The sequence below is a fragment of the Salpingoeca rosetta genome (assembly GCF_000188695.1).
Source record: "Salpingoeca rosetta unplaced genomic scaffold supercont1.4, whole genome shotgun sequence".
Lineage (NCBI taxonomy): Eukaryota > Choanoflagellata > Craspedida > Salpingoecidae > Salpingoeca > Salpingoeca rosetta.
The window spans coordinates 1,603,919-1,616,418 of record NW_004754930.1 but is presented as its reverse complement, the minus strand read 5'-3'; the positions used below and the strand labels follow the sequence as shown (position 1 = coordinate 1,616,418).

At 54.3% G+C, this 12,500-nt stretch overlaps 3 protein-coding genes across 3 annotated transcripts in view; 1 reads left to right on the top strand and 2 right to left on the bottom strand.

Annotated features, from left to right (window-relative positions):
- Positions 1–2,093, bottom strand: part of PTSG_11727 (uncharacterized protein) — a gene marked incomplete at both ends in the record, with an annotated part of 8,671 nt that extends 6,578 nt beyond the window's left edge. Inside the window, 7 exons of the mRNA XM_004997336.1 lie at positions 1–42; positions 230–337; positions 604–654; positions 848–933; positions 1,258–1,390; positions 1,673–1,875; positions 2,030–2,093. The exon at positions 1–42 is cut by the window's left edge and continues 61 nt beyond it. Coding sequence (XP_004997393.1) covers positions 1–42; positions 230–337; positions 604–654; positions 848–933; positions 1,258–1,390; positions 1,673–1,875; positions 2,030–2,093 — 687 coding nt within the window. The remainder of the gene's footprint in view (positions 43–229; positions 338–603; positions 655–847; positions 934–1,257; positions 1,391–1,672; positions 1,876–2,029) is intronic.
- Positions 2,094–2,377: 284 nt separating this feature from the next.
- PTSG_01416 (uncharacterized protein) lies at positions 2,378–7,184 on the top strand (the record flags this gene model as incomplete). The annotated part of the gene is made up of 10 exons (XM_004997335.1): positions 2,378–2,426; positions 3,058–3,122; positions 3,712–3,807; positions 4,039–4,145; positions 4,340–4,415; positions 4,613–4,679; positions 4,922–5,232; positions 5,552–6,082; positions 6,304–6,498; positions 6,728–7,184. 10 exons carry the CDS (start codon positions 2,378–2,380, stop codon positions 7,142–7,144), a joined length of 1,914 nt encoding a protein of 637 aa, XP_004997392.1. The 3' UTR covers positions 7,145–7,184.
- Positions 7,185–7,861: 677 nt separating this feature from the next.
- The window catches only part of PTSG_11726 (uncharacterized protein), a 5,140-nt gene continuing 501 nt past the window's right edge, over positions 7,862–12,500 (bottom strand). The window contains exon 3 of the mRNA XM_004997334.1: positions 7,862–12,152. Coding sequence (XP_004997391.1) covers positions 7,963–12,152 — 4,190 coding nt within the window. The 3' untranslated portion in view covers positions 7,862–7,962. The remainder of the gene's footprint in view (positions 12,153–12,500) is intronic.

Genomic DNA, 12,500 nt, shown 5'->3' with positions numbered 1-12,500 from the left:
GCGCTCGGCGGTTGTGGGACACATCCACACGACGCCAGACACCTGTCAATGCACATCGAGACAACAGCGCAAAACAGGTGCACGCACGCACGCGGCAGTGAGTCGACTGCTCTTTGGCTTCTTGCACTGATACATTGGCATCCACGCGCCACATGCCCTCACACCTGCATCTACACGCAATCACATCACCCAAACAAGCACACAAAACACGCATGCACACCCCACGCACCAAGGGAACGGTGCCGTCTGGTGCTTGCGTTGAAGCGATGGCGGCGGCGTCGCCACGGTAGACGATTTCTCGCACGCGATTCTCACCATCCACCCGATACACGCCGTGCTGTGACGGTCGTGGAGACGGTGATGATACACAAGAGGCGCATGGAGATGAGACTGAGGTTTGTGTGTGTGTGTGTGTGTGTGTGTGTGTGTGTGTGTGTGTGTGTGTGTGTGTGTGTGTGTGTGTGTGTGCGTGTGTGTGCGTGCGTTTGCGTCTCTGTCTCTGTCTCTGTCTCTGTCTGTCTCTCTCTGTCTCTGTCTCTGTCTCTGTCTCTGTCTCTGTCTGTCTCTGTCTGTCTCTGTGTGCACGTGTGGTCATGTTCGAACCTGCCGGGCGTATTCCTTGGTGCCTGGCACCGCGACGCAGCCGATGCCGCTCTGGTCCAACAAATGGACGACAGTACACAGAGCACGGTGCCGATAAGAACACGGACACGTGTGAGTGTGCGAGCGTGTGAGCGTGTAACGTGATCCACTGCAATTCACACACGCAATGCACAGCGGGTACGAGCACGGGCACGAACTGAGGCACCAAGCAGGTGGGTGTTGATGGCGACAGCAGAAATCGCACCGATAATGAGGACCAGTCCATGGTATAATCGTCTGGAATTGACAACAGCATCTGCGAGCTGCACACCCACACGCCTGCAGGCCCACCTGGTGATGCGCGCACACGTGTGTACGTATGTATGTATGTATGTATGTATGTATGTATGTATGTATGTATGTATGTATGTATGTATGTATGTATGTATGTATGTATGTATGTATGTATGTATGTATGTATGTATGTATGTATGTATGTATGCGTGTGTGTGTGTGTGTGTGCGTGTGGTTGTATGAAGGCAACAGGGTGTGTCAGCAGTGGACAAACAGAGCATGCATGCCTGGCAATCTAGTCCTCAAACCCCCGCCGCAGTGGCGACAAGGAGCGCAAGCATGTCGGATGTTGCATGCGTGTACCCTTTGCATCCGCCTTACCGCGCTGCAGTTTGTCCATTGTGGCCAGCAGCTGGTCAACATTGCTGGCGATAAGGCTGCAGTCGCTGGTGGGGGAGGTGGCACCGAAGTTCGTGAAAGCTTTGCCGCAAGGATCGCACAGAAACGGACCGCCCTGTTGTTGTGGCACGCGCACAAGATGACAGGTTCAGTGCAGCAAAAGTGGTGGTGGTGATGGTGGTGGTGGTAGTGGTGGTGGTGGTGGCATGAGGCTGATGCTAGCACAAGGGGCTCAGTTCTTGAGCACAGGCGGGGGGGGGGGAGGGCAAGCAGCGGGTGCATGATTGCATGACCAGTCGGGGCCAATGTCATGGGCTTGTGGAGACCGAGTGGTTGTGCACAGTCATGATAGATGGGCATTGAGCGAACGCCCTGTATGACACACACAGATACGCACCAAATGAAGGATGAGGATGCGCGCCTTTGCGATGGTGTCCGCGTTGACGACTGTGAAGCCTTGCTGCGAGCTGAGCATCTCCGTGACCATGAGCAAGGCATTGACAGTGGCGCCACCGCTGCCGATGTTCACCCCGGGATCGTCAGCAGCAACCAGCACCGTTGATGATGCGATCGCGCCAGACTTGCGTCGCTTCTCCAGCTCTAGTCAAATTAACAACACAGCGAGTGGGTGTTTACCAGAACAAACCGCCCCACAGTCAGCCAATACCCACACCAAGACCAACAATGTCAACAAAGCACAGTCCTAGTACAAAAAGAACCAGCATCGAAGCTGCACTTCTGTTGTAGCCCATACCTCTAACAAACGATGAGCAGAGACCGGCCAGCGGGCTGGTCACCACGATCGCCGTCCACTCCATACTCCGGGGAGGGGGCGGGGGGTTGAATGGATGGAGGGGTGGGGAGGTGTGATAGTGTGACAAGGGTGTGACACAAGAGCAGCGGTGGGCGCAGTCGTCGCAGACACTGTCCGCCTGTAGAAATTTGTTGACATCGACACCAATCTTCACAACTGCGTTTGGCGGGAGAACGAGGAAGCGACGACGAACAACCAAAAGCAAGCAGCCGGCACACACACACACACACACACGCACACACACACACACACACTCTCTCTCTCTCTCTCTCTCACGTGTCAGCGGAGATGGGGACAGAGTCAGCTCTCGCTGATGCAATTGGGCAGAAGGATGTTGGTACGTGTGGACACGCCAGTCGCTTGTGCGAGGGTGGGAAAGAGAGACTGCGTGTATGTGTGTGCGAGCAAGCGAGACAGTAGTTTGTGTGTGTGTGTGTGTGTGTGTGCACGCTTCATGCTCTCGCTTGGCAGTGCTGATCTCGCTTGGCAGTGCTGATCCCAATCCCATACAATCCAATCCAACTCAATCCAAATCCAATGCAACTGACCCACGTTACAAGGTCGCTGTGCACAGTGCTTCTCTGCACAAGCGTTTGCTGCCCAAGATGATGCACACAAAGAACAACTCTTGAACGTGCTCGTCGCTTCGCCTGATGCATCCTCCTCCACATTTGGTGCGATTATCAATCTCAAGCAGCTACGCCACATCACATCACACATGTGCCTGCCAAGAGCAAGTGCCGACCCCTTTCTGCATTCATGCGTGCTTTCTGGCGCATATGTGCGCACCTGTCTCTCTTTATTTCCCAACGGCCTTGCCCCGCATGTCTTACCTTGGTCTTCAAGTGTTCGACATTGCAAGCTGCTGGTGCTGTCTCTTCCACGTACACTATCCCCGCTGGCACTGTCTGCAACCTCAAACCACTTCAGTTCTACTCACACTGTGCTATGTGTTTGTTGTGCTTCAGACCTGTGCAAAGCCCTTCTTGCCCACCATCGCACAGAAAAGGCGTTTCGCGCCCTCACAGCCAAGGTATCGAGATGCATGCACTTTGCCTGCCTCGATTCCGCTGCTTGACGCTGCATCTCCCCGTGTTGTAGACCATGAACTCAGCACCTTGTTGCACGTGTTGCACATGTTGTGCTTGCTGCACGTGTTGTGCTTGCTGCAATTGTTGCAGTGCTGCTGTTTCTCACTCGCTCACACACACACACACACACACTTGTTTTATCCTTTTGCACTTGATGCTTTGACGTCAATGCCCAACAGTTATCCCATGTTGCATCACGTTGTACTGCAGCTGCGTGGCAATCACTGCTTGAGCGGCAACAAGCTGTGCAGATAGATGCCACGATCCCGCTCCCAGACAGGCTGGCACACTTACTCGGTTGCCTTAGTCTGCTCAACCATCCGGTGCGCGCGCGTGTGTGTGTGTGTGTGTGTGTGTGTGTGTGTGTGTGTGTGTGTGTGTGTGTGTGTGTGTGTGTGTGTGTGTGTGTGTGTGTGTGTGTGTGATGTTTGCTCTCTTGCACTTGGGTCAGTACACTCAACTCACACATCGGAATGCGCTCCCACTCTCTTGCACTTTTTGACACACCATGACACCCATGCACATGCACAGCTTGCGCCGCTAGTGACTGCGCTGCTCCAGGGGTGGCAGCAGCACTTTGATGCCGCCGTCGCCGCCACACCGCCAGACTTTGCCTCGCACGTCATGGTGCGTCACCCCTTCACGTTTGGCATGGCTACTGGCGAGAGCATGCACACACACACACACACACACACACACACACACACACACACACACACACACACACACACACACAGATACACAGACAGACACACACATACACACACACACACTCTCTCTCCGCTTCCTTCCCCCCCCCCTTCGTTCGCTTTCTTCTTCCTCGGTCGCTCACGCACCCTCTCACACCCTTTTCTGCAGGCACTGCGGTTCTACACGCGCAAGCTGGTGTTTGGATCGCGCGCGTGTCCAGGGTGCTTGGAGGACAGCATACCCGCCATAACCGAGACCATCGTCACTGTTCTGGGGTATGCTTCCTCTCAGCCCGCGCTTGTGCGCCGTGTGCCGTCTGTGGCGTGTGGTTTAAGGGCTGCCTGTGATGTATCATCATGTGCGTGTGTGTGTCTGTGTCTGTGTGTCTCTGGCAGACTTGTGAGCGACGACACGCAAGTAAGCTCGCTCATGTCAACGACCACCACGACGACCACCACCACCATCTCAGACGTTTCCCGCCAAATCGGGAGCTGAACCGCCAAGAAGACGATGTCAAAGCACTCGTCAACGTTGTGCTGCTGCCGGTACGCAAATTGCATCGCCGTTGCTTGCACAGTTGTGAAGTTTGCTCGCACTGGTGGTGCAGCACCGTTCCACAACAACCTGCCGCCCTTGCCCTCTCAGAGACCGAGAAAGCTGCCCATGTCATCTTGTTTCAGCTGCGCAACCTCACTTTGTGTGTGCATGTGTGCTCGTTTCACGCGCGACCATTGTTCATCAGTGCTCTTTCCTCTCGCGAACACTGAGTCACTCCAAGGCGTTTCTGCTTCGCCTCATGGCACAATCCGGTGAGTCGATTCGATGGAAAGTACATGAGCCCTGCACATCGGGATGACCACCAACGCGAGTGGTTAACATGTATGCCGCACCACAGCCGCTTTTTGACCTTTACACATCTGCCCAACAATGACGTGCAGCCTCATCCACCGTTCTGTGTGCCACGTGTGCCATGCATGTCATATGACTGTGTATGTGTCATGTGTGTGTGTGTGTGTGTCACATGTGTGTGTGTGTGTGTGATGGCGACCAGGAGTTGACGGGAGGTCGGATGGCAACGCGTCCGCTGCGCTCGTGTGTCTGTGCACAGCATTTCATCGCGCAGTAAAGACGGAGCAATCGTGGCTGCTTGACGACGAGGCGCTCGTCTCAACGGTCATCACCACCATCCTGTCCTGTGCTGGCAACTGTTACGCGGCAATGCAACGACTCATCTACAAGGCCGGGCAGGAGCCCACGCTCACGCCTCTGTACTCCCTCGTGAGCAATGCCCTGGTCTCTGCCGTGCTCGGCTGCAGTGTGAGGCACTTTGCTGCCATCGAACGCGCCATGTTTGGCCACTTGGTGAGTCCATGTGTTGCCTGAGGCTCAGGTGGAGAGGTGGACAAGAGGGGGGGGGGCAAGCGTTGCGTATACTGGTGTGGCGGAGATGTTGAGTGTTTGTGGTTTGTGTGGCTGGGCACACATGTTTTGTGTTGCGGTGTGTCCTTGCAAAAAGGCTTGTGTTTGCTTTCTATGACAAGCGCAATACAACCACTATTTCACAACAAATACACGCACACACGCACACACACGCGCGCGTACACGCACACACACATGTATGCATACACGCGCATTCACTCACACATACACACGCGCGTCCGCGCACTGGCGTACACTGTAGACGGATGCACGATTCTTCACGCGACTGCTGGTGCACGACATGTGGCTGTCCCTTTGCCCGGCGTTCTCCCTGCATGTGATGGAGAACCACATCCAGTTGCTGGTTCACATGGCAGATGAACAGCGACAGCGCGAGTTGGAGGACCAGGCTTTGAGCAAACCAGGAAAGGGCAAGAAAGGCGCACACTTTGCCCTGGTTCCCTTCACCAACCGCCTCATCTATCGCTATGTCAGCTCCATTGGCGGGGACGCTTTGGCCCTGTGCAGCCGCTTTGAGGCGAGCAGCGTTCGCTCGAGTGCCTGGCGCCTTGTGTCCTTTGCCCCCTTTGCTGCGTCGTGCAAAGCAGATGCCATCCTCGCGTCGGCCCTTCCGTCCCCTGTTCCACCCGCAGACGATGTCGTGGCGTTGGCAGACTGCGCGCTCGTCATCGCCAACTTTGTGCCGTGGCTGGCGGCCAGCGGGCTGATTGAAGCGCATATCATGGCCCTGGACCAGGCTGCAAAGGCCCACCCGGCCAACCTGAGCCTCCAGGTGTGAACCCTAAGCCCTTGTCGATCATAACTCACATCACACCCATACACACCTGTACATTATTGTTGTACACAAGCACACGCATGCACAAGCACGCACATACACAAGCACGCACATACACACACATACACGCACGCACACATACACACGCGTACGCGCACTGCTTCACACACCAGCTCACTACATTGTGTTGTTTTTGACCCGCAACGCTGTTGGTGCAGGTTGCGGTGGCGCAGCTCCTCTCTGCCATGGTTAGCTCGCCCACATTTCAGAATAGCCCGTTTGTGACGTCCTTGTTTGAGCACGTCATTCAAGCGAGTGCCACGCTTGCGGGCAGTGGCATGCTCATGGCAGCGTGCCACTCCCTCTTGGTTGCTTTTGGGCATATCACCCTCGATGACAACGCAGTTGCTCAGGTGAGACAGCAGCGTACATGTGTACGCGCATATTCGCACACACACAAACACATTTCAAACACATCACGCACACACAAAAACACACACACACACACACACTTCAAACACTCACGCACACACGTATACAATCAATTGTTTAGCGATGGTGTAGCTCATCACTCACTCCATTGCCGCTGACCTCCACCGTTGTCATGCCTGAATTTTTTTTTTTTTTTGTTGGTGCTCTCAGTTGACCACGTTTGTGGGCAACCTTGCTTCAGCCGCAACCCCGGAGTCGCTTGTGGAGTTTTCTTTGTTTGTGCACCTGCGGGCATTCGCGAAGGCCACGCCAAATCCGCAGGTGCTGCCGACAATATTGGGTGGGGAATCGTCGCCCGCGTTCGCCAAGTTCACGGCGATTCTGAAGCAGCAGCCGCTCGTCAGCACCACTCGGCTGTTGCCGGCAGACACAGAGACGGCCCTCTCCTGGATTGCCTCAAAACAGCAGCGCCTACACCGTCGTAGTGCATGTCGACAAGGCGGCTCTCACGAGACCCCGAAAGCTATTCTGGACTCGTTGCAGCTGGCGCTTCAATCTGACCCACCTGCGTGGTTTGTGGCTGAACTCAGAACAATGGCGCTTCGCCTTCCTCCCAACCCACGATGACGATGCTGATGACGATGATGATGATGATGATGATGATGGTGATGATGATGATGGTGGTGGTGGTGGTGGTGATGCATGAGTGTGTTGTTGGATTGATCAGTGATGCTCGTTAATTCTCTGTGATTATTGCTAGCCGACCCTCGTGTGTCTTCCATGTTTGTGTTACACGCCAGCTTAACTTGAAGCCGAACCTGGTTTGTGTAATTAATCAATGTATTGTTGTAGTGTGCTGTTTCGACTAAACACAAAGACATGACGCAACTCTCGTCCACACGTGTGAGCACATCCCGTCAGTGGACACGTATGCATGCACACACGCGCACACACATGTTCAGACACACACACGCACACATGCACAGACACACGCACACACTCCCTCTTTCCCTCTGATCACACGTTCAACACAGGAGACGACGCGACAAAGCACCACAACCAAACACGTCAAAGTGTGCCACATACAATCACAAGGATTCATCTACATGGGATGAGACAGCACGCCGTGCAGCGGATGCCTCAAGCTCCCGGGGAATCATGCGAAGAAAACGTGTCTGCAACTGATAGTGAACAACAGACACAGCAAAATACATGGCGCATGTAAGGGTGATGTGATGTGTGAAATGTGCATTAAGACTGCAGCATGGCAACGCCCCTCCAGTACACATGGCAACAACAACAACAACAACAACAACAACAACAACAACAACAACAACAACAACAACAACAACAACAACAACAACAACACACAACGTACATGCCATTCCATTCATGACTTGCTTGCAGCGTCATCTTGACTCACCCATGTCAACCATGGCATTCAATTATGCAGATGAGTCCTCGGTGAACTCGAGCAGTTCATCACTCTTCTGCCTGAGCACGCGAATCACCGCCTGCCCACGCCCAACCGCAACGTCGTCCATGGTAACGGCAACCGCAACGTCGTCCTCGTGCACCTCCATGGGATCGATGAGACTCCGCTGCCCTTTGAACTGGAGCGCCGTGTGTTGCAGGGAATCGGCACTCGTGTCGATGAGGAACGTGTCTGTCGGGGCCAGTTCCACCTCCTTTGCCGTCTGCTGCCTCGCCTGCTGCCGCTCAATGTCGTATGCGACAAGATACGGAGGCGGTGGCCGATACACTGCCGTCATCACTTGCTCCCGAACTCGAGACCCCTTGTACTGGGCGGCCAGCGGGTACTGCGGTGGCGGTGCGTAGCCCGGAGCCGCGCGAGAATCGTTGCCCAGCAGGGCATCCAGCCCCGGTGGCTTGAGGGTGAGCAACGACGCCCTGGCAGCCGCGTAAGGCGGGGGCGGCTGATACTCTGGCTCTGCCAGATCGCCCTCACCTTCGCCGCCGTCACCCGCGTCATCGCCGACGGTCAAACCCCGAGATGCTGCTGATTCCAGCTTCTCTTGCAGAGCACGCATGTCTGCGTCATCCTCATTGCCGATGAACCCACGCCTGTGCTGGGAATTTCTGGCCGTGGACGTGCTGCGGCGGAGCGCTGCGCCCCTGTGGTCGTCGTCGCCGCTGCCAAACTTGGTCACGTCGCGCCTGCGTGCTGCGGGAACACCACCGCTCCCACCAGCCTCACTGCTGTCAGCGCCCTCTTCGGGTCGGTCGAGCCCCTCGCTGTCGTAGACGAAGTTGACCACTGAACGCGCAAACGTTTGGTGTGTGGGGCTTTCGCCTTCTGTCAGGTCGGACTGGAAGTCATCATCCCCGGTGTCGTTGGGAGCAAACACACCGGACGTGTCCGTGATGGTAACAATAGACTCGCGGCCTTCACCGAGCACATAGGTGCCACCACCGTGCGAGCGCGTTTCCGGATCGCGGAGGAAGATCTTGTAGCCCATGCACTTGTGCTTGGTGCACTGGTAGTACAAGATGGCGGGGCTGTCCATGGGTGGCTTGAAGACGACGGTGTCGTTCTCAGCCGCTGGCGTGTTGCTCACACCGCGCAGGTACTCCATGATGCCGTTGCCGCCACCGACGTCAGAGTAGGTGATGTAGAACGGGTAGTCCTTGGGGACGTTGCACATCCTGAAGTGGTACGTGCGCCCGCGAACCAGCTCAATGTCTCGGCCGGGGACGAAGTCCTCCTTGCTGCCAACCTTGCGAATGGAGTAGCCCTGATCACTGCCGCGGCCAGTCCAGGGGTGATCTGTCGCGTCGATGCGGTAGGGCTGCTTGCGCTCCACTACCACCTCAAACGTGACGGGTCGAGTGGCCCGCCGAACGTAGCCAGCGAGGGCGATGATGATGCACAGCATCACGGCCAGCAAGACAACTGCCAGTTGCCAATCACCGATGCTGGCGATTTGTTGCGAACCCGCCACGGTCGGTGAAACGGAGCCCGAGTAGACGAGGCTGTAGCTGGGGAAGAGCGAGATGGTGCCGTTGACGGAACCGGTGTCGTTGAGCGGGATGCACACCCACGCATTGGAGAGCAGGTAGATGAAGAGGCCCTCACACGTTGGCTCCTCATTGCACACAATCACGCAATCGTCAACGCTCGAGGCCGGTGCAAGCGCTGCCGCAGGATCAAACGCAGTATCAAACCGTCGCCCAGATACCGGCGTGAACGTGACCTCGTAGCCGTCATCCTCTGCTGGAAACTCTACCGGCAGCACAGGCAGTGTTGTTGTTGTTGTTGTTGTTGTTGTTGTTGTTGTTGTTGTTGTTGTTGTTGTTGTTGTTGTTGTTGCTGTTGGCGTGGACAGGATGGTACTGCCACTACCAGATTCGGACGACGTTGTGGCCGAAGCTGTGGTTGAAGTTGTGGTCGTGGAAGTGAAACTGCCACTTCCACTTTCGCTGCTCGAGGTGGATGTTGTTGTTGTTGTTGTTGTTGTTGTTGTTGTTGTTGTTGTTGTTGTTGTTGTTGTTGTTGTTGTTGTTGTTGTTGTTGTTGTTGTTGTTGTTGTTGTGGTCGTGGTAGTGGTCGTGACGGGTGTTGTAGTTGACATAGTCACTGTTCCACTTCCGCTTGAAGTCGTCTGATAGGCGGTTGTTGTTGTTGTTGTAGTAGTAGTAGTAGTAGTAGTAGTAGTAGTAGTAGTAGTAGTAGTAGTAGTAGTAGTAGTAGTAGTAGTAGTAGTAGTAGTAGTAGTTGTTGTTGTTGTTGTTGTTGTTGTTGTGGTGGTGGTGGTGGTGGTTGTGGTTGTTGTTGTTGTTGTGTTTGTTGTCGTCGTTGTCGTCGTTGTTGTTGTTGTTGTTGTTGTTGTTGTTGCTGACGATATTGTTGACATGGTTCCGGTTCCACTTCCGCTCGACGTTGTCTGAGAAGTGCTTGTGGTGGTGGTGGTTGTCGTTGTACTCGTGCTTGTCGTCAATGTTGTTGTTGTTGTTGTTGTTGTTGTTGTTGTTGTTGTTGTTGTTGTTGTTGTTGTTGTTGTTGTTGTTGTTGTTGTTGTTGTTGTTGTGCTCGTTGTAGTTGTGGTCGTAGTAGAAGTACTCGTGGTTGTTGTAGTACTCGTGGTTGTAGAAGTACTCGTCGTCGTTGATGATGATGTTGTTATGGTGGTGGTCGCTGTACTCGTTGTTGTTGTTGTTGTTGTTGTTGTTGTTGTCGTGGTGGTGGTGGTGGTAGTGGTTGTTGTGGTGGGTGCAACTGGCGTTGCAGTTGACATGGTCGCTGTACCACTTCCGCTCGAAGTTGTCTGATAAGCGCTTGTGGTGGTGGTGGTGGTGGTTGTCGCTGTACTCGTGCTCGTGGTTGTTGTTGTTGTAGTTGTTGTAGTTGTTGTTGTGGTGGTGGTTGTTGTTGTTGTTGTTGTGGTGGTGGTTGTTGTTGTTGTTGTTGTTGTTGTTGTTGTTGTTGTTGTTGTTGTGGTCGTGGTAGTGGTAGTAGTAGTAGTAGTAGTAGTAGTAGTAGTAGTAGTAGTTGTACTCGTTGTAGTTGTGGTGGTTGTTGTTGTGGTTGTTGTAATTGTTGTAGTTGTTGTAATTGTTGTAGTTGTTGTTGTGCTCGTGGTAGTAGTAGTAGTAGTAGTAGTAGTTGTCGTTGTTGTTGTAGTTGTAGTTGTTGTTGTTGTTGTTGTTGTTGTTGTGCTCGTGGTTGTGGTAGTAGTTGTTGTTGTAGTTGTTGTAGTAGTAGTTGTAGTAGTAGTAGTAGTTGTACTCGTTGTAGTTGTGGTGGTTGTTGTTGTGGTGGTTGTTGTGGTGGTTGTTGTTGTTGTACTCGTTGTTGTTGTTGTACTCGTTGTAGTTGTGGTGGTGGTGGTGGTTGTAGTTGTAGTTGTGCTCGTGGTTGTTGTTACGCCTGGATCTGACGCGGTGGTTGTCGTTGTGGTCGTGATGATAATCTCACAACGCTCTCCACTCGTGCCTGTTGGACACTTGCAGACTGCTTCAAAGCTGTCTTCGCGCAAGGGAGCAGCCGTGGTCATGGCTGTAGACGTGCCATTGATGGTGTTTGCGACCAGCACGTTTTCGCACTCACCACCGTTTTCACAGAAGTCGTTGTTGCGGCATGGGAGTTCAAGGGCCTGCTGCAGTTCGAGCGCGCCAATGCGTGCCTGACCTTTCCGGGCACGCGCAATCACGCGTAGTGGGAAGGTCACGTTCTCAACGACACGCTCGAGGGCGAAGGCCTGGCCAGGGAAGCGGTATAGGAGGTTGTAGTCGAAGGAGGCGAAGATGCGGCGATCATTGACATAAAAGTCGGCCACGTCCGTGCTTGGCGCCACGAACGTCGGTTGTGCCAGGTGAATGCGCATGAGGTAGTCTCTGCCGGAGGCAGTGGGGATGAGGTATTCAACCTCGTCCACGCCAGGCTCAGAGCCGCGGGCAGAGCCGAGCAGGGTGTTGCTGGAGATGTTGGCGTACGTGATGGGCGTTCCAGATGAAAAGTAGGCATCTGCCAACCACTCTCTGCCGTCGACACTGTTGGTGCTGTTGCCGCCGCAGTTGATGCGCGCAAACGGCAGAAGCACAAAGGTGTCGGTCGCATCTCGCTCAGGGCCAACATCTGGAGCCTGGGCCATGCTTCGACGTGCCCTCGTCGAAACTGTTGTGAGTGTGTGTGTGTGTGTATACGTGTGTGCGTGTGCGTGTGTATGTATGTGTGCGTGTGCGTGTGTGTGTGCGTGTGTGTGTACGTGTGTGTGTGCGTGTGTGTGTACGTGTGTGCGTGTGTGTGCGTTTGTTGTTGAAGAGGGGAAAGTGGGTGTTGAGCACAAGGAGTGGAAGCGTGTGTGTGTGCGTGTGCATTTTGTGTGTGAGAACGAGCGAAAGGGAAGAAGAAGAAGAAGAAGAAGAAGAAGCAGGGCTGTGGCGTGACGAACACATGCGTGCCCGCGGGGCGCGTGACTTTGTGGCTGATGCTGTGCCCTGTCACTGCACGCGGGGGTGATGA